We start from the raw sequence: 20,355 nt of genomic DNA on the forward strand, positions 1-20,355 counted from the left end.
TATAATCAAGTAACTTTATATAAACTCTGTAAACAATGTATTGTTTATAATGGATAACTGAGATGGATGTGTGTGGGAGAAAAGCAGTGATATATAAGTAGCTACTCAAAGCCGTATTGCGTAAAATAGATATCTTGCCAGAAATTACTTTGTTAAAAGTTAATTTGGTAAAGTCACTGTTTAGAATATTACTAATGAGTAAAAGTTTTAAAGTATGTGATATTTATTGTACTTAAGTATGAAAAGTATTTTTTCATATTAAATGTAGCTACTTAAGTAGCCTATTGAAAGTAAAAGTGCATGTAATGCCAAACACAAATGGAGCAAACACATTTAAAAATGGTTCTATTCACAGTTTAGTGCAAGATTGTGTTCAGTTATAACTGTTTCTTCCATTTTGTTTTCTTTGAATAAAAACATGGCAAACTGTTTATTGTAGGCTGTTTTAAATATAAAAATATGAATATATTAATTAGGCTATAGCTTGATGTTAATTCATAGTACAGTAGTAACTTGTGAGAAATAACTTTAAAATGTATTAGTAAATGTTGATGAATATTACTGTTATCAACCTATGTTAAAAAATGGACTCTTATTGTAAAATGTTACCATTTCATATAAATCCAAACAGTCATGCTTAAAAATGTATATCTTCACACATAAAGTCATATGTATACTTCACACATAAAGTCATAGCACTGCAATTAGACGCAGTATACAGTATGTGTATATTTGATGGTTGATATGATGGTTATCTAATCAAAGTATGTCACAGTGATGATAAAAAAAACTGATTTGTTTATATGTTTCTGTTGGCTGCATGAGGATGCAGTTTGATTTCTCATCACTAGCTTCAAAAATGCCACTTCGCTGCATAACGACTACTTAAAAGCGTCCAGATGGATATAATATAATGCAAATAGGCTAGATGGTAACAAACGTGACATTAAACATTTGGGTACAGATTCTCCAAAAAAATACTCAAGAACTGTTACATTACACCACTGGAGAAAAGCAATTGAACCCGATGTTTGAAACGCCACACTCAGAGGACTCCTGCTGGTCAGAACAGTGTACAACAAAAACACAGCCAAACACATTTTGAAAGTGAAATCTATCAGATGCAATTAACTAATCATTTAATAAGATTAAATATCAACTGTCTGAATACATTCTTTTATCAATTTTCCGGGCTTGTTTAGTTTGTTCTATGAATGGCTCAGATAATCATTAAAATATGTCGTGGGAGACAGCAGAGAGTGACTAGCGCTCTGTAGAGCCGTTTGTCCGTTTAGGGACACTGTAGAAACATGGCGGCGCAAAATGGTGATTTCAATAAGGCAATGCGGTGTATGCAGATATAAATGGCTCATTCTAAGGTGATAAAAACAAAGTTATTAATTATGTAAGGTCTTTATACACCACTGAAAACATTGTATATTAATCAACCCTCTACGCACACCTTGGCAATAGAATTACCATTGGTAAATATTTTAGTTTAGTCACCAGATGGATTCCTCCAATTTTACTAATATCTTTGTAAAATGGCACAGCTTTTTAAATATCTGAAGGTACACTCTTAACATCAGTCAATCAATCATTAGACTATATGATATGATAATCAAGCACTATTTAACGATAGAACTTTAGTAATTAGAACTAGGCCTGTCACGATAACAAATTTTGCTGTACGATAAATTGGCCAAGAAATTATTGCAATAAACGATAATATTATCGTTCTGAAACCATTTAAAATAATGATAATGGCATAAAAATGCAGGTACACCTTTTCAAAGATAAATAAACTTTAATTTCTAAAGACCATTTAACACTAAAAATGGAAAACATTTTAAATAACCTCAGTAAATGAACAAAACAACCAAAAACAATAAATAAAATGGATGAAAACTGCAACGGAGGATTGTGTTTTAGGTGCATATTAGGGGCGGCACGGTTCAAAAACCCACGGTTCGGTTCGTATCACGGTTTTAGGGTCACGGTTTTCTGTTCTGTACGGTTCTTGTTTATTTTGTTTTTTTGAAATCCAGAAATGTACTTCAGCATATGATAAATTAATTATCCACAATTTAGGATACAGTATTAAAAAAAAAAAAGTTATATCATAGCCTAATCATGCACAAACTGAACTTGACCATCTCTGAGGAAAGTCTCTTGATGACATGCTTTTCATTTATTTGGCAAATAAAGGAGAATGTGTATTGCTATCTCTACAGGAACTTATGTGCCTTTTTAGCAAACAAAAAGATTGAACTGAAGAATTAACTTGGTCAGTGTATATTTTGGCCATTCGATTTTCCTTATAGAAACGGGTATTCAAAAACAAAAAATGGCTCCTTTTTCGTTTTTTCATTTTTTAAACAAAACGAAAAACAAGAATTCAGCATGATTTTTCGTTTTTCGTTCAGAGGTAGAAAATGAATAAACAGCTTGAATATTCGATTTCTATTATTATACGCCCGTGTCTGCTGATTGGTCAGCCGAAGATCAAACTGCTCTTCCTCAGTTGAGACAGGTCTAACTGCAGAACCCATATACGTCACTCACAACAGTCTGAGGGCGACAACAGCGCCACGCCACAGTCTCATGCCGGAAGTGGGCGGAGCTGATTTATCTTCGCATACATTGCTCTATTTGGAGCGTTTCAAGCCCAAAGTTTAAACGATGTTAATAATGTCAAGTATTTAATTAATAAGTTCTAATTGAAGATAGATAGAGAGATGATAGATAGGCTAGATAGATATACTCACTCATAGTTAAATCATATAAATATGTTTTAAAATAAACAATACTGGATATTAATACAAAATAAAATAATTTACGTTAAAAAATGTATTTATAAAAAAAACCTTGTAACGTTTTTAAAGTAAAAAGTTGCTATTATTTTTTATTTATTTATATTATGTCTTAAATATTATATTAGATAAACTGAACACAAATCTTAACACACACAAAATGAAAACAAAGATTGAGCATTTGAACATTTATTTTTATGACACAATATATTTGTTTTTTACTCAAGCATCTCAGAATAAACCTTTTATTCAAAGTAGATAATATATATTACACAATTCTACACTGTTATGCATGATTCAGATTAATCAAACCCCAAAACACACAGAAATTGTTTAATTTTATAAAATGTTCCTTAAAAATCCCCTTAAGTAGCAAAGGGATCATATACTAGCTTGGGTTTGCTTTAAAAAAATACACAATCAGACCAAGGGGAATAAATTGAACTAAGTTGAAAGTTATTGCACAGCAGGTACATGACAAATTAAATCTAAAATAAATGTAACCTCTATAAACATTGACAACTGTCTCTTTAGCCAGTTGTCGGTCAACCATTCAGCCTGTGAAAGTTGAAGGGCTTTTTCCTAGTCTTCCACTTTCACATTTCAGAAATCAGGGCTCTTCCACTAAACTGTTGAAAACTTTTGGTTGTTCCACAGTCTTTACACTGCAGTGCAGAGGTCTTCTGTGATCCGTGGCTCCTTCATGAGACAAGGGTACAAAAAAATAGGATGAAATGTTGGAAGTGCTTTAACAATATCGTGTGTTGAAGCCAGGATGTAGCATGTATAATAAAGTTGTGAAATTCAGTTTCTCATGTCTAAATTTCTGACATAAATGATACCCTGTCACAATCAAATTAATTAACCATTTTCAGTTCAAAATGTATACAGAAATTAAAGGCAAGCACTTCATGGGGCTTCTCACACTGAGCTTATCGTCATTCTAAACACACTTTTAACCTCGGGTAAAGTAACATTTCACACTTTTATATTTACGTGCTTTGGACAGTCACTGAAACACTGTGCACTCTATATAAATAATAAAGTCAGCATTGAAGAGGAAAAACATCAAATGCAAACAAAAAACGCAATTGCAGCGAAGAAGAGACCATTTAAATTAATGTATAGTCTGAAATGTCCATTCAGGATAAACTTGTAATACAAGGACATGCAAAGCTTGAGCATTTATGAAAACATATTGTGTGCAGTGCAGTGTCTGTCAGTGACCCTGATACTGCACATATGTTATCCCATGGTTTATTAAAGTACAGTGTGGAACGGCAGTGTATGAATACCCAGGATTGATTGTTCATCTCAGGTAAATGATGATCAGTGTGAAACATGAAGCCAGATAACCCAAGATTCTGTATACCCGGAGTTTACTATTTCAAGTGTGAAAAGCCCTCATGTTTTTTATCCTAATGAAGGGAAGCTTGTATTTAAAAAAAAAAGACCTTTTCCTTCTTTTTCTTACCATTAACATGAAGATCCTACTGTCAATAGAGCCATCCAACTGTTGTGGAACAGTCTAAAACAATTCGAACATTATAGAATAGAAGAACATTCCTGGAAAATGTGACATATAACAACACACTATCTGTATAAGTAGCTTATGTCTTTATTAGAGCCTTTTAAAACTAACCTTGTTTTTGATCAGCTTCCATTATTCTGGGTGACATTCTGATTGTCAATTTACTGCAACAAAATCAAACAGATATATATAATGCTTGGTTGTGTACTTAATTTAATTTTAATGGGACACATTCAAACACATGAAATAGTGTTTGCATTTTGTTAGCTTAAGCACTATATATATATATATATATATATATATATATATATATATATATATATATATATATATATATATATATATATATATATATATATGTATATATATATATATATATATGTATATATATATATATACACACACACACACTTGAAACTTTATAACCAACTAATTCAAAAGGGACAACAAATAAATACTATTTCTTGCTACTGTGTAAATAACTCAAAACCTTCATACCTCCATGGACAGCTGCTTTTTGAAGTGAATTTGAAGGTGTACTGTGCCATCTGGTCAGTTTAAAACACTGGGCAGTAGAAACTGTTGCAGAATGTCTTGCATTGATGTACATGAAGTAAAGCTGATCCTCTCCAAATCGTAATGCCTCAATAAATTAGTGGCAAAAACACATAAAACACTGGTCAGTATCAGATAAAAGCAAATAAAAAATACGGCGCCAACAACAAAATAAAATCACAAACAATTGTTACTTAAACCAAGACCATATCAACAGACGCGATATAGACATCGTAAAGCAGAGCACATTAGAAAAAAATAGAGCCACGTTCTGTATAAAGTGTTAATACAACAACGATGGATCAAATACACAACACAAATAAACTTGATAGATTAAAACCACAACACAAAACAGCTGTTTACCGTGTTCTCTTCTTCCGCCGTGCCGATTGTTTAGTTTTCGTGAACTCCGCCCACTTCCGGCATGAGACTGTGGCATGGCACTGTCGTCCTCAGAGCGTTCGTTGTGAGTGACGTATATGGGTTCTGCGGTTCTGCAGTTGGTTATTATTGCCTCAGTTTAGCACAGCAGAATAAAAGTCCTGTGCTGCTACAGTATAGGCCTATGGCTTCTTAACGAGTGTATTGCAGCTACATTTTATCTTTTATTAATCAAACAACCAGACTAAGGAATGGCTCGACACGACCCATACCCCCAGGGAAAGAGCCTAGACAGGACTTTCCTCTGTGTATAAATTCACATAGGCCTGGGTATGGCAGGATTACAGCTGTCCACCTCGGTTGCCCAGTCTTAAAAAAAAAAGAAGTTAATTAAGATATAAATTAATATAATTAGTTATTTAATATTTTAAACACTAATACAAAACTGATAACTGACAACCAGAGAACAATAGTTAAATTAATAGTCCAAAATAAGTCTTAAATTACGTCGGGTTAAATAAACTAAGCATACAAACATGCCAAACAATCAAGCGAAGACCAGCATGTAGGCTAAAACATCAGGAAATACGCAGCAGCTATAGCTACCTTTGTTTTTGAGTTTATTTCATCAATATTGAGTATTAGCCTAATTGATACCGAACAAAATGGTGTGTTATTTTCTTTGCCATGTTAACTTCCAAATAACAGCATGTGGGTTCTCTCCGCGCTGTTTTGACAGAGAAAATCTGACACACAGATTTTGAGAGTTGCCCATCCAAACAAAACAGAAGTCTACAGGAGATGTGAGGAACATTGTGTAGCCTACAACACTACATAGCCATAAGTGGATTTTAAATTTACAAGGACCTAGGGATGGGTACCGAAACCCGGTATTAAACGGGCCCAGGGGGGATTTTTACACAGAAGAAAGCCCTGTCTAGGTTGAGGCTCTGCCCCTGAATGTGTCGAGCCATTCATTAGTCTGGTTGTTTGATTAATAAAAGATTAAATGTAGCTGCAATAAATGCGTTAACAATCCATACAGCTGTAGCAGCACAGGACTTTTATTCTGCTGTGCTGAACTAAGGAAGAGCAGTTTGATCTTCGGCTGACCAATCAGCAGACACGGGCGTATAATTACCGCAACCACATGTAGAAATCCAATATTCAAGCTGTTTATTCATTTTCTACCTCTGAATGAAAAACGAAAAATCATGCTGAATTCTTGTTTTTCGTTTTTTCGTTTTGTTTAAAAAATGAAAAAACGAAAAAGGAACCGTTTTTTGTTTTTGAATACCCGTTTCTATAAGGAAAATCGAATGGCCAAAATATACACTGACCTAACTTACGTTTATCAAACTTCAGTGTAGCTTTAAGCCTCGTTTATACACGACGCTCGAGCGTGAGGGTGCGCACGCAAAAATGACGTCGACGCGGAGTGCACGAGACTCCATTTCGCTTGGCGTTGTAGGCTACACATCAAATTTCGTAACTTTGCGTGTGGCTCCGCAACCGAAAAGCGATGAGTTCCAGACGAATCTGCGGGCCGAGAATGACGTCTCATCACGCCGCACCCGGTCTGCTCGCCGAGTATAAACACCTCCCCAAACGGACGAGGCGCACGCAGTCAACGAGAGAGACGAGGAAAACAGAAAAAACATGCAAATGGCAATTATCGCGGCCGGAAAAATTATCGAGCTCATTTTTTTTTAATCGTGCGATTAATTGATTTATTGACTATCGCGACAGGCCTAATTATAACTAAAACTTGGTAACCATGTTTGATGCATATGTCATTTAACTGAACTTAGGATTGGTGGTGGGGCTTAAGATATTGTTTGTCATTCAGTGTTTCTGTAAAATAATAGTAGACTAATTATATTATTAAAAGATAATAATATTTTTTTATTACTATTAATGACAATATACAACACACTAAGGATTGATGAGCTGGGTTTATGAATATTAATCACGTTGTCAGTAGTCGCTCAAACTAATTTCTTTTTTCTTTACTGGTTTACCGCTGGGGTAGTCATGGGTTCAGAGATCATCACCCAACAGTATTATAATGTTCTACTAAAATAAAAACCATGGGGAAAAAAACGTAAAGGTGCCCTAGAATGAAAAATTGAAGTAACCTCGCCATAGTGAAATAATAAGAGTTCAGTACATGGACATCACATTTCAGTAATTTAAATCCCTCAATCAGAGCTTTTCTGTGAAAATAACACATACCACCCGGTGTTTTACCCAAACATGTTTCGCAATGTGTCCACAGAAGTGATGCTTATGTAAGACATTGACAAGCAGCATCCGTGGTCCACACACAGATTCCCAACACACATTTAATTCTTTGCATTTGTAAAAGTAGACATGATTTTATGAATATTTATAGCCTTTTTATATTTTGGAGCAACTAACTCCACTCCTACCCTTAAACCTACCCATTTTCAACAATATAAAACATAACAGGCAAATAAATGTACAGTCACATGTATTTATTGCAAAAACTGACCAAAAACAGTATAAAAGTATTAACTTGTTGCATTCCAAGTCTTCTGAAGACATATGATATCTTCATGTGAAGAACAGGGTTGATTTTAATGTTTTAGTCATTGAAATGATGATCGCGCTCCTTTGCGAGCAGAACACACACGCACTCATTCATATTTCTCATTCAAATGATACACACCACTGTTTAGAATGATGCGATCGGTCACGAGACACACGAGAGCCAATGGCATTTTACAATCAAAGCTGACGTAATGACGCAATTGGTCACGAGACACACGACAGCCAGTGCTGTCAAAGCTGACGTGACGTTTCTTCTGGCGGAAATATTTGAAATGTATTATTAATCTTTGGCGGATGGACTCGACGTTGTGCTCGCTTTTGGGGATTTTCTTCACACAAATCAGTCGTTTGGCCTCGGAACACTTGGGATATTTGTACTTTCGGAATAAATTATGCATGCAGTCGTATCTGCCTGTTATATCCTGTTTTAAAAAAAAATAATAATACACAAATGGGTAGGTTTAGGGAAGAGTTTGAGTTACGCATTCAAAATGTGTCTGAATATGTGTGTCCACAAGGTAAATGGATTTATAAGCATGCTAAATTATGATGAGCACTGCCAGAGCCCTACAAAATGACCTCCAGCAGGCCACTGGTGTGAATGTCTCTGACCAAACAATCAGAAACAGACATCCTCTAGTGGGCCCTGTGCTCACTGCCCGGCACCATGGATCTCGATTGGCATTTGCCATTGAACACCAGAATTGGCAGGTCTGCCACTGGTGCCCTGTGCTTGTTACAGATGAGAGCAGGCTCACCCTGAGCACACATGACAGTTGAGAAAGGGTCTGGAGAAACTGTGGAGTTATGCTGCATGTACCATTGTTGAGCATGACCGGTTTAGTGGTCATAATTTTTTTCACTTTGATCTTCAGTGTGTCTTTGAATTCAGTCCTCTGCAGGTTGATCATTTTAATTTCCATCAAACAATGTGGCATCCTTTCTTTACATATTAGTCCATATTAGTATAGATATCCAGCATGATATTTTTCCCCATTGAGATCTGATGTATGTTCCTTTAATTTTTTTGAGCAGTGTAGAAGAATATACAGATGTATGTTTTTAATTGCTGGTTTCCTAATAGTTTTCTGTTGTTCATGCGAGATGCTATCAAGGCAGACATACAAGTCCACGCATTGAGAACAGCACTGGGTTAACGCCCTCGTTTATTTGAATATATTTCCCCCTTTTTCCAGGAGTGCAACAAACTGTCCCCTTGGAATCTGCAACTGAGTAGAGTAATAATGTTTCGTTCATTTTGATCAAATCTTTAATATGACTCGAGAACAACCGCGCATTGTGTTGACCGCGCCTGCGCAGCATTCCATAGATTCTTTTCAGGAAACAGAACTGGTTAGTTAATCTCTCGAGCCTCTGGTTTGAGTCATTCGTTCATCAAGTCCCAGCCCCATAGACAAGGCTATGTAGTCTGTACTGGAAACAGAAATGATTAGTTCTCTTGAGTCTTCGGTCCGAGTCTCATTGTTTTGCCACGTGACGTGACCTGAACGTGACAGCTGTGTTGGATACTGAAATTAGTTCATTCACAACCTTCCTCACAAACAAGTGCATAGATATTTTGTTTGTTTGTTTAGTTTTTTTGTTGTTGTTGCTGGTATTATAATTGATTTTCCTATGAATCCTGGACCTGGACACATTGGGTTGGTCAGAATGGATAGGCATAATAAAAGTTTATTGCCCATATCTTCAGATGGTTTTATAGTAATAAATATATTACATGTAGTCAATATGTAAGGTTGTTGACTGTAATGTAATGTTGTATATCGGGAAGTGGTCACGACTCATGTGACAAAAGAATGAGACTCAGACCCGAACGAACGAGAAGACTGCAGAGATGAAGTAATCATTTCTGTTTCCGGCGACTGCATAGCCTTGCCTATGGGGGCTGGGACTTGATGAATGAATGACTCGAAGACTCGAAAGATTAACTAATCTTTTGTTTTTCCGGACACCTTGAAGACTCGAAAGATTAACTAATCTTTTGTTTTTCCGGACACATGTATTACATATTATATGATGCATTACATAATCTCCTTTATGAACATATTCTTTTTGTGTATTACATATGAGGCTGTCACGGCAAGATCAGACATGATGACGTAACTAACGGTTCGAACCAGAAGTCACGAGTGTACTAATATTTCTAGGGAACAGACGTGATTAAATGTGAAGTGACTAAAGAAAGCACAATTTGGATTGGGAGGAGAGGAGAGCTAAGCAATTAGGGCTGTGCAATATATCCAAATTATCGGAATATCGCAAATGTACATATCGCAATATGCATATCGCAATGGCTCGCAATATCTGAATGATTTTAATAGGCTACTTCAACATTGTGAAAAGTGTAAGTTTAAGGTCACACATTGGGCAGAGAATAGACTGGGCACACAACTGTTACTTAAGTGACTTGTTTGACGTTAAAAAGAGTTATTAAAACTAAATAATTTGCGCAAAGCAATAATTTGCAGTCTTGTGCTGTTTGACACACACACACACCGAAACGTGAACAATTTGTGACATAAATGTTTGCTAAAACACTGCTGGTCACTTTCAGAAGTTGTTGCTTTTCCCAGAAAGAATATGAAACACAAATGGTTTCATTCTCAGTTTTTAAATATTTTTTTTCATATAATTGAAATAGTGTGTAAGTTCTAATTGCAATATTGTATCACACATCGAATATCGCATTATTTAACAAGATATCGCATAGTGCATTTTTCTTCAATATCGTAGACCTAAAAGCAATTTTCTTTCTCAAAGTTTGGCCATGACTGCATTAGCTTATAGTTTATTTTTTTAAATTTTATTCCAAAACTACTACATGTGTTGAAAAATTAACATGTAACATTTTAATTAGATTCTGCTTAAATGAACGAAATGACTTGGAAAAAGATTTTTGGAAAACGAAATGTAAAGATCTGAGTCAGTAAAATGATCCGAACTTCCCACTACTAGTAGCTAGCTAGTTTGGTGCTTTAAGCTGATTATCGTCAAATTTCCCTGATATTTGTAAAGATTCATTTGCATTATAAACGTCAAATAATATAGATTTTAATATAAATTCTTGTATATAATATAAATTCTTCGTCCTAGGCTAGAAGTGATGAAAAACAGCGTTTTGATTTAAACGCTGCACTCTTTCAAGTTCAAATTTATAAACGAAAGCACAAACGCATTCCTTGATTTAGCCCATGTTTTCTGTTCTGGTCAGTAGATGGGACTGTCCATATACATCATAAATACATAAGGCCAGACTGACTAACAGCTTGCACCAGTGCAAACCCACTGTTCAGAGTAGATAATGTGCTTAATAACTTAACAGTTTACAATGTATCCTTTAAATGTAGTTAAAATGGGAAAAAAGGCAATACATGCAGGGTATTGTAGCTATTGATGCACTTAAAGATATTTTCTTAGCTTTTCTGCTGATATTTCACACCATTAAAAAGGAGTGTTGCGTCTGTGGTCATAGGGCAAACTGTACTGTAGGTGGCGCCACTCTCTACTGAAAGACTAGGCCTAATTTCTCAAAAACAGACAGACAGACAGACATATAGATGTTGAACTTGATTTCTCCATTGCCACTTCTTTTATTTCAATAAATACATGTCAAAATATTGAAGACAGACAGATTTGAAGTTAATGTCTAGATAAAGTGTTCACATGTGGGAGTTCAGGACTGAAGTCCATGAGTGAAAATAGAGAAAACACAGCTGGCCTTTAGACTGATCTGAAATCAGCCCTGCAGACACACCAACACTTTCAATTAGTTTTTTTTTTTTTGATTACACAGCAGAAAAACATAACAGGATTCTCAGGGAGTGAAACCAACATTTTGTTTGCTTTACCTTTTATTGAGTCCTGCAATGTAGTACAAACTTTTTGCAAGTCTACTTGATCTCAATAAAGACATTTAGACTTGTAGTCCACATGACCTACTAACACATTACCACAAGTTGCAGTCAGTTTATTTATTTCATGTTTATTGATTTTGAGCACAATTGGGGAGCTTCTGATTATCTTAAAGAGCTCACAAACTTTAACCACTGTACACCTTCTATTTCACAAACACAGAAAAGAAAGCCATTTCAAATTCAAACAATAGTAGAGCTTGATTTAACCATCTTAGTTTTAAATGTTACATTCTAATACTGAAGTCAGCATCTGAAATACTACTTCCATACAATCTTTTATGAAAAACACTGACGATAAACAAATTCTAGAAGCCTGGAAAAAGTATGTACTTGTAATATGGTTCTGAGATTGATCTTAATACAGTACAGCTTACAAGATCTTTATAAATTGGAGATATGTAAAAGGATGGAATTAATACAGCATCGTCTGTTTTTTCATCGTTAAAAGCTGAGTTCACACTGTACGATTTACAATAGTAATTAATGACTGTTGCTTGTCAGACTACACAAACATGATCTCAGTTGTCATTATTATCAGATTGTACAGCATTCAAGACGTGTTAAAAATGGACGCCCACAACACTTGTCCTTAGACACTTGTTTAAAACTCTGAGCTGCATTTACATGATCGTTAATTTAGCTAGCATTCATTTTAATAATGGATTTTCTTAAAGAAAACTGGAACAAAGACGTGTGTGTGTGGAGCGAGTGGAGGCTCGTTGTCTCACTAAGTGTGTCATCAGGTTCAGCGCTCCTATTAGTTTTTGATTTGACAGTTGTCGTAAGAGAAGCCACACTACAGGACTGTGTGTCAACTTCCGACACTGACAGAATTTCAACTATGCTGAAATTTGCTCGTGATGGTCATTAATCGGCTGTCATGAACATGTCAAACTAGCAATCAAAGACTTCAGAACTTGGCCTAGGATCAGATGACTCTTAACATTCACAAATCTTGTCCAGAATCGTACAGTGCGAACCTGGCTTAAAAGCTGGGTTATTGTTGTTGGCATGCTAAGCATTAAGTATCTAACTACTATGTTAGTCCCACATAAATCATAACTGAACCAAATTATACCTATGTAAATTACTGCACATGGCTAAATAATTCATGACTTCTGTACTGTGTATTGATCTACTATATTACTAATGAGCTGCCAAACTGGCATTATAAACCCATCAGTACTGAAAATCTGAGGTTTGTATATTATTAGGCAGAAGTTGAATTATATATATATAGTTGGTGCATAAGAATAGAGCCAGTGCTTGAGGATCACGCTTTAGCTGGAGCACATGCTCATAGAAGTCAGCAGTTCCCAAACCAAAGCAGAGAATCCAGTCTGATTCTGTTATGGCTTTATGAATGCTATCGCTATAACTGCTCAGACATGCTTAGGTACTTGGACGCTGCAGCGGCATGAGCACTCGAGTTCGACTATCGTTGTTCACACTGCACACAAATCCGATATGGTTTTCAAATCCGACCTTAAGGAATGACACTGATGTGTAGTCAATGTTTGGTTTATCTACATTGGTTGCTATAGTAATGACGTTGTCAACACGATGCCAAGAATCTCTTCTACTGCGTGCAAAGGGTCATTCACACCAGGAACGATAACTATATTAGAGCTTTTATACTATAAATTTTTGATAGGTATTCTAATTCCAGACCACAATGATAATGCCACAGAGAAACATATCACATTCAAAATGCTTTACCCCCTAGCTGATTAACAATAAAAAATATTGGCAGCCAATTAGAATCCGCTTGACTTTAATGTGCTTGAGTATTTAAAGCGGCAGATACATAACCGCAGCTCACGCTTAAGGAAAAAAAAAATAGTATAGTCTGTTAGTGCAAATGCTAATAGTTATCGTGATAGCCATCGTTCTTGATGTGAACAGGCCTTAAGATTGAAAAGAGAACGGAAAAAAATTGTTTACGCTGGAGTTTTTAGAAAAATCACACCGTCGAAAACCACAGGCTTTTTCACTAATTCACTGTGAATGCCAAATAGTTTGCTACATGCTCTTAAAAATAAAGGTTTCCAAAAGGTTGTTTTTTTTCCAGCGATATCAGAACAATTTTGGGTTTCCCAAAAGAATCTTTCAGTGAAGTGTTCCTTTAAAAAAAAAACAAAAAAAAAAAACCTTTTGTTCAATGGAACAATAGATGCCAATAAAGACCCTTTATTTTTAGGAGTGTGTATATAAGGGAAGAGAAAGCAAAAACAAACATTCGATTTGTCATTCCAAGTCTGATTTATCCGTTCAGACTGTGTGAAAAAAAATAATTTAGTTTTGGATTCAGATTTCAAAGTAGATTTGAATGCAGTTTAGATTGGGTTTGTAAACATAAGATTTCATGTGTTTTTTGCTCTTCACACTACAAAAAACAAAATTGATTCATCAAATGAGTCTGAACAAAGCCTGACTTTTTCGACACCTGATATTGGACCACTGAACATGTCTGCTAAATCATGCTAACATCTGATTCCAAAGTATGCATCAAAACACATCGCCATTGAGAGTCAATCACTGAACAGACAGAATGATTATTTAGATGAAGAATGAGATGACAAGGCTTCAAAGTCTTTCTCCAAATGCATTTTAGCTGTCCACTCAGTGCCCAGTCTGTTGGCAAGCAGACCTCACTGCTGACAGCGCAGTTTGAGGCACTGAATTTGTATACATCACTGTGTGATCTGTCTGGAGGAGGCTGAATGTTCCTGTACAGCCGGAATACCACCCAAATCACACTGACGATTAACCAACCCCTCCAACTGGCCAGAAGGGTTATTAACACCATTGAAATGTCAATTGAATTGGTTCCATGTGAGATTTTCTGCTGTTGGGGATACTGTTGTGAATGATGATAATACACTACCTGGATGATTTAATGCAGTACGGTGTTGCATAGAACTGATTTCTATTTGTGCTTGTGGTACATCTTTGATCATCTTATCATCCAAGATTAGAGACAGAGAAATGTCCTCCCTCTTCCCTATTTAGCACCATGAGATGTCTTCCATACGCTTCTACAGCAAATACTCTATGATTTTAATGTGACGCGTATTTGCTGCGAGATTGTACTGGTGACATTGAGATTGGTGAGCGCAGCAAGCCCCTGAAAGCTGCGCGGGAGGAAAAACAGGCGTACGTTGGCCCTGTCTTGTCATGGAGGAGGACATCTGACAGGAAGGCACATGGAGGCAGATGTCGGGGCACGCGTCCTCAGATGTGATTCATTTCCTGCATTGAGCGGGTGGCTGGGGTTATTGCTTTGAGGGCGTTACCGGGGCAGCTCTGGCTGCAGTGTCCGCGATTAAGAGCGGGCTGCTCGGGGGGCTCGGGACGGGGTGTGAAAACAGGGCAGGAGCGGGTGCGAGCGTGGCTCTTGTGGCCTCCCACATGACAGATGAGCTCACTGACGGTGCCCAGAGGAGGCAGATGCTGCTGCCAGCGCTTCAGCTGATCCTCTTTGTATTTAATTGAGTACCAGGTGAGGAAGATGAACACGAAGCCCACAAACTTGAGGCTGGCAGCCAGGCCAAAGTAGACGAAGCGGAAGGCAGTGACGTCATACTCCCAGCAAGAGCCGTGAACGCCGCAGTCCTGCTGCCACAGCATACAGGTGGTGTCAATCACTGCCCCAAAGTATATGGGCGTGGGAATGTAGGCTGCAGATATGGAAGTAACAGACAATTATGGTGAAGGGCAGTTTGAATTAACTTGCAATTGATTTTTCCTTGTGAATTCACTTTATGGTTTCTACACATTCTTTAAATCAAATGTATAATGCTTAGTACTGAGCGGTAATTTAAGTTTACACTAGGGGGTGCTATATGACCAGCTCTGCTGCAGTGATAAACAAGGCTGATGGTTTTCGTGACAAAGTTAATATTGAAATCTGCATTCCTTGAAAGAAAGCATTTTGACTTACCCAGAGTTCTTAACAGCACAAACTGCATTCCTAAAGCAAACGGTCTTTCTTGCTCTTCTACTGACCTGCAAAAGAAAATGACATTATTTAATCATTTACTACCATTACTACTACCAATTGCATAGTTTTATTCAAATCCCTCATCATCTATCTACACATAATATGCACTATTCAACAATTGAATACTATTGAAACGTTTGGGGTTAGTAAGGTAACAAAAAGAAATTAATATTTTTATCATGCAATGATGCATTAAATCAATCTAAAATGGCAGTAAAGATTTTATAATGTTATAAAGGATTTCTATTTCAAATAAATGCTGTTCCTTTGGACTATGTATTCATCAAAGAATCCTGAAAAAGGTAAGACTTTATATATGTAGTATTAAAGGAACACTCCACCGTTTTTAGAGACAGGGCTTATTCAATGTCTTTCCTACATTTAGGTATAAGGGGAAATGCATTTGTCTCATTGCATGCATTTAGTTGCCAGGGTCGCCGCAAGCTTAGCATAATGAATGGAATCCTATGTTGCCAGCTAGCATGTCCTGAGTAAAAAAAAATAAAAAAAAACATCTTGTGGCCTGCGTATTCACAACGAGTACAAATAGCAATGCAGATTAAGAATAGGCGATTTCCAAGGCAGATATTGACTTAGAAGACTAGAGACTATATTATGGGGAAGCACAGGAGACACACTGTAACTTGGGCGCAGATATAGCACATGCTCTCATCCCCACGTCCTCCGGCTGTTGAGCGATCGTAATGTGTTGTGTGATATCTCTGCGCTTTAGTAGCAGTGTCTCCTGTGCTTCCCCATAATATAGTCCCAAGTCAATATCTGCTTAGGAAATCGCCTAGTCTTAATCTGCATCGCTATTTGTACTCATTGTGAATACGCAGGCCACAAAAAGGTTTTTTTTTTTTTTTGGATCACTTTTACTTGGGACATCCAAGCTGGCAAGTAGCAACATAGGATTCCATTATTCATTATGCTAAACTAAGCTAGCGGCGACATGGCAAACTAAAACAAATGCATTTGCCCACATATTTAAATGTAGTAAACATGTTGAATAAGCCTATTTCAAAAAATGGTGAAGTGTTCCTTTAACAATAAATTATGAATAATTGCATACTTAAACCAAACTCTATTCATAACCCTATAGTAAATACATGTGGTTAAAGCTGCACTATATAATTTTTCGCTAGAGGACGCCTATTCAAAACTAAGGCATAATTTGATGATGCCAAGTTTGAGCACAAAATCTTGGGACGTGGTCTTCACCTCACAACCGATGGAAAAGAATCGGGAAGATATAAAGGACTCGGGTAGAAATCAAGTTCGTGGATGCGATTATTATATTACTGTAGTATAAAGCAGAGCAGGACCGAGTGTTGAGGAGCTGAGCAAGGCCGCTGGAGTGATTGTTTGAGCAACACGGCTCGTGAGCATTGGGACTTTTCTTATGACGGCAGGACATAGTCGCAGGTGCTATTTCCGCTTTTGAGTGTGAGGTAATGCAGCTCTGTTTATCATCTTAGATACATTTCAGTGTGTTGATGATTATGACGTTACTCTGTGCGTTCACTCAGCGGCTGCTGTGACACTTGTTCACACTGCTAAGAGTAAAGCACTTTTGCCAAATAAAACCGGAACCCGAGGGTAACACAGATATGACGCATTAGACAGGCGACTCCCTCAGACGTCCTGGTCCTTGGTTAAAATATAAATTTTCTCACAATTTACAAATAGTTGGAAAGATTTGGGATATTTTAAGAACTCAACTGAACAACATTTATAACACTGGCCTAGTGGTTTTTGGATATTTTACTGCAAAAATACTACATAGTGCACCTTTAATATTATTTTAAAATAAAGTGCGAAATGTATCAGTCTCCATAAAAATATTAAGCAGGACAACCATTTTCAATATAATAAAGTATTGTTAAGCAGCAAATAAGAATATCAGAATGATTTCAGAAGGACCATGTGATAGTGAAGACAAGAGTACTGATGCTGAAAGCTTTGACATCACCAGAATAAATTACATTTTAAAATGTATTAAAATAGAAAATCATTAGTTTAAATTGTAATATTTCAAAATCTTACTGATCCCAGGTAATACAATTTTAAACATTTAAAAAGTGCCTGAATGATTACTATTTCTTAAGTTTCTTAAATGAGTTACTGTTTCTTACCTGAGAGTGACGATAATGGCGGAGGGCTGTGCACAAGCTGTGATCAGCGTAACAATGAAGAGGAAGATGAGGAAGGGGATGAGCGTGTTGCAGGTGCGATCACACTTCCCTGACACAGCGAATCCGTTCTCGTTCAGGTAGGTCTTCACTATGACCAGCTGCAGCTGGTTGCCTTGGCCGCTGGTGGGTGGTGTGATGACCTGTCTGCTCTGCACGCATGCACAGTCTGTGTAGTTTCTGATCTACATAAAAAAAAAAATACAAAAACGCTGTTAAATCTTGTTCACCAAAGTACATGTTCATATATTAAAATATTTGTTGATCCTGGAACAACATTCCAATCAGGTTTGAGGGGCATCTACATCAGTGTTATTCACCTATCATTTCCTTCTGATCTTAGGGATGACATATAGGTATGGTTAGGTTTAAGGGAAGGAAGATTGATCCACAAACATGCCTTCCTTTGGCATAAATCACTGACCACAACATTACCACTGATATATATATATATATATATATATTTTTATGCCAGGAAAGCATTAATATTCAATTAAACATCTTTTATTTCACTCTTAAAAATGTATTATCATTAATTTTTTAAAACTTAAACCTTGAATAAGTGATCCAACATTTCTATGCATAAAAAACATGCTGACACCAACTAGCCTTTTGAATCCATTTTTTATATAATGCAATAAAAAGGACACTATCAATGATCCAGATCAAGAGGTGAGGATAATCAGATGTTTACATGTAAATAGAAATAGGTGGAATGAAAGACTGTGGAACATCTAGAACAGGACTAGATGATTAAGAGTTATTATCAGTGTTTGCGGGTTTACATCTCGTCCTGAAATGATTTGGGACGTTCTAAAAAATATGGACTATCTCCAGAAAGACATGAAGTCTGGCTCACCCCAGTGCTGTCATTGCCAACCATGCTGCATCCCGCCAGGCAGGGGTTGAAATACGTGATGCCATCTGAGCCACAAACAGGAGCATACTCATTGATCCGACAGCCACAATTCACATTACAGCCTCCTGTCAGGTTTCTGTGGGTTAAAGTGAGTGTCGGCCTGAAGAAAAAGAGCGAACACAGTTGTTAGTTTGTGAAAAAAATGCTGTATTTTAGCTACTGTAGGCAATATTGAGAATAACTCTAAAATACCTTGGACTGGACTTTAACGCGTTAATTAAGATTAATTAATTACGGGACTTTAATGTGTTAATTAAGATTAATTGCGCAAAAAAAATAATAATTTTAACCGCACTTATTTTTGCACCGCGGAACGTTTTTCAATGAATGAGTTTCGACGGACCGATTATATACTGGAACACCAACTAGCGTTCACGAGTCACGACAGCAACAAACCATAGTGAACATTTACGAAGAAGCTGATGAGACCGCTTTGCTTGGCCCCGTGGATGGGAAATATTGTTGTAAAAAAACGAAAGAATGGAAGCGTCGTCAAGAGCATGGTTGTGTGGAAGCTATAACAAGGAATTGCGCATCACCGCAGCACATCGCGCCTCAAATATCACAAATATGCTTTTGCTAAACTTAATGGCAAACATTACACTGGTCTGCTGGACTGAAATAAATAAAATATATTTTGTTGATTAAGCTTATGTATTCAGTCATTATTCAATGGTATACTAAAAATCCATGTGAAAAATTACTTCTCATTGTTCTCAGGCCAAATATTTATATGCAATTAAAATGCGATTAATTTCGATTATTTAATTACAAAGCCTCTAATTAATTAGATAAATTTTCTTAATCGAGTCCCGGCCCTAATAATTTTGGTCCCAGGCCAAATTTTTATATGCAATTAAAATGCGATTAATTTCGATTATTTAATTACAAAGCCTCTAATTAATTAGATAAATTTTCTTAATCGAGTCCCGGCCCTAATATATATATACACACACACACACACACACACACACACACACACACACACACACACACACACAGGTGACATGAATAACACTGTACCTGTTAGTGGGTGGCATATATTGGGCAGCAAGTTAAACATTTTGTCCTCAAAGTTGATGTGTTAGAAGCAGGAAAAATGGGCAAGCGTAAGGATTTGAGGGAGTTTAACAAGGGCCAAATTGTGATGGCTAGACGACTGGGTCAGAACATCTCCAAAACTGCAACTCTTGTGGGGTGTTCCCAGTATGCAGTGGTCAGTATCTATTAAAAGTGGTCCAAGGAAGGAACAGTGGTGAACGTGTGACAGGGTCATGGGTGATCAAGGCTCATTGATGCACGTGGGGAGTGAAGGCTGGCCCATGTGGTGCGATCAAACCGACGAGCTACTGTAGATCAAATTGCTCAAGAAGTTAATACTGTTGGTTCTGATAGAAAGGTGTCAATACATAGTGCTTCACAATTTGTTGCGTATAACACACCATAGCC

At 36.7% G+C, this 20,355-nt stretch overlaps 1 protein-coding gene and 1 long non-coding RNA gene across 3 annotated transcripts in view; both read right to left on the minus strand.

Annotated features, from left to right (window-relative positions):
• Nucleotides 1–2,986: 2,986 nt before the first annotated feature.
• LOC137063743 (uncharacterized) lies at nucleotides 2,987–5,336 on the minus strand. 2 transcript variants are annotated; one of them, XR_010901430.1, is made up of 5 exons: nucleotides 5,263–5,336; nucleotides 4,843–4,987; nucleotides 4,456–4,508; nucleotides 4,288–4,341; nucleotides 2,987–3,512 (listed from the first exon to the last, which is right to left on the minus strand). It is a non-coding gene; the product is annotated as an uncharacterized lncRNA (long non-coding RNA). The 2 variants fall into 2 exon arrangements; XR_010901429.1 differs by lacking the exon at nucleotides 5,263–5,336 and having other exon boundaries at nucleotides 4,843–5,118.
• Nucleotides 5,337–11,429: 6,093 nt separating this feature from the next.
• Nucleotides 11,430–20,355, minus strand: part of slco5a1 (solute carrier organic anion transporter family member 5A1) — a 55,928-nt gene continuing 47,002 nt past the window's right edge. Inside the window, exons 7-10 of the mRNA XM_067435598.1 lie at nucleotides 18,847–19,006; nucleotides 17,931–18,172; nucleotides 15,733–15,797; nucleotides 11,430–15,469 (exon numbers count right to left, since the gene is read on the minus strand). Of these exons, the coding sequence (XP_067291699.1) occupies nucleotides 15,024–15,469; nucleotides 15,733–15,797; nucleotides 17,931–18,172; nucleotides 18,847–19,006 (913 nt within the window). The 3' untranslated portion in view covers nucleotides 11,430–15,023. The remainder of the gene's footprint in view (nucleotides 15,470–15,732; nucleotides 15,798–17,930; nucleotides 18,173–18,846; nucleotides 19,007–20,355) is intronic.

The sequence above is a fragment of the Pseudorasbora parva genome, chromosome 24 (genome assembly GCF_024679245.1).
Source record: "Pseudorasbora parva isolate DD20220531a chromosome 24, ASM2467924v1, whole genome shotgun sequence".
NCBI classification, from domain to species: domain Eukaryota; kingdom Metazoa; phylum Chordata; class Actinopteri; order Cypriniformes; family Gobionidae; genus Pseudorasbora; species Pseudorasbora parva.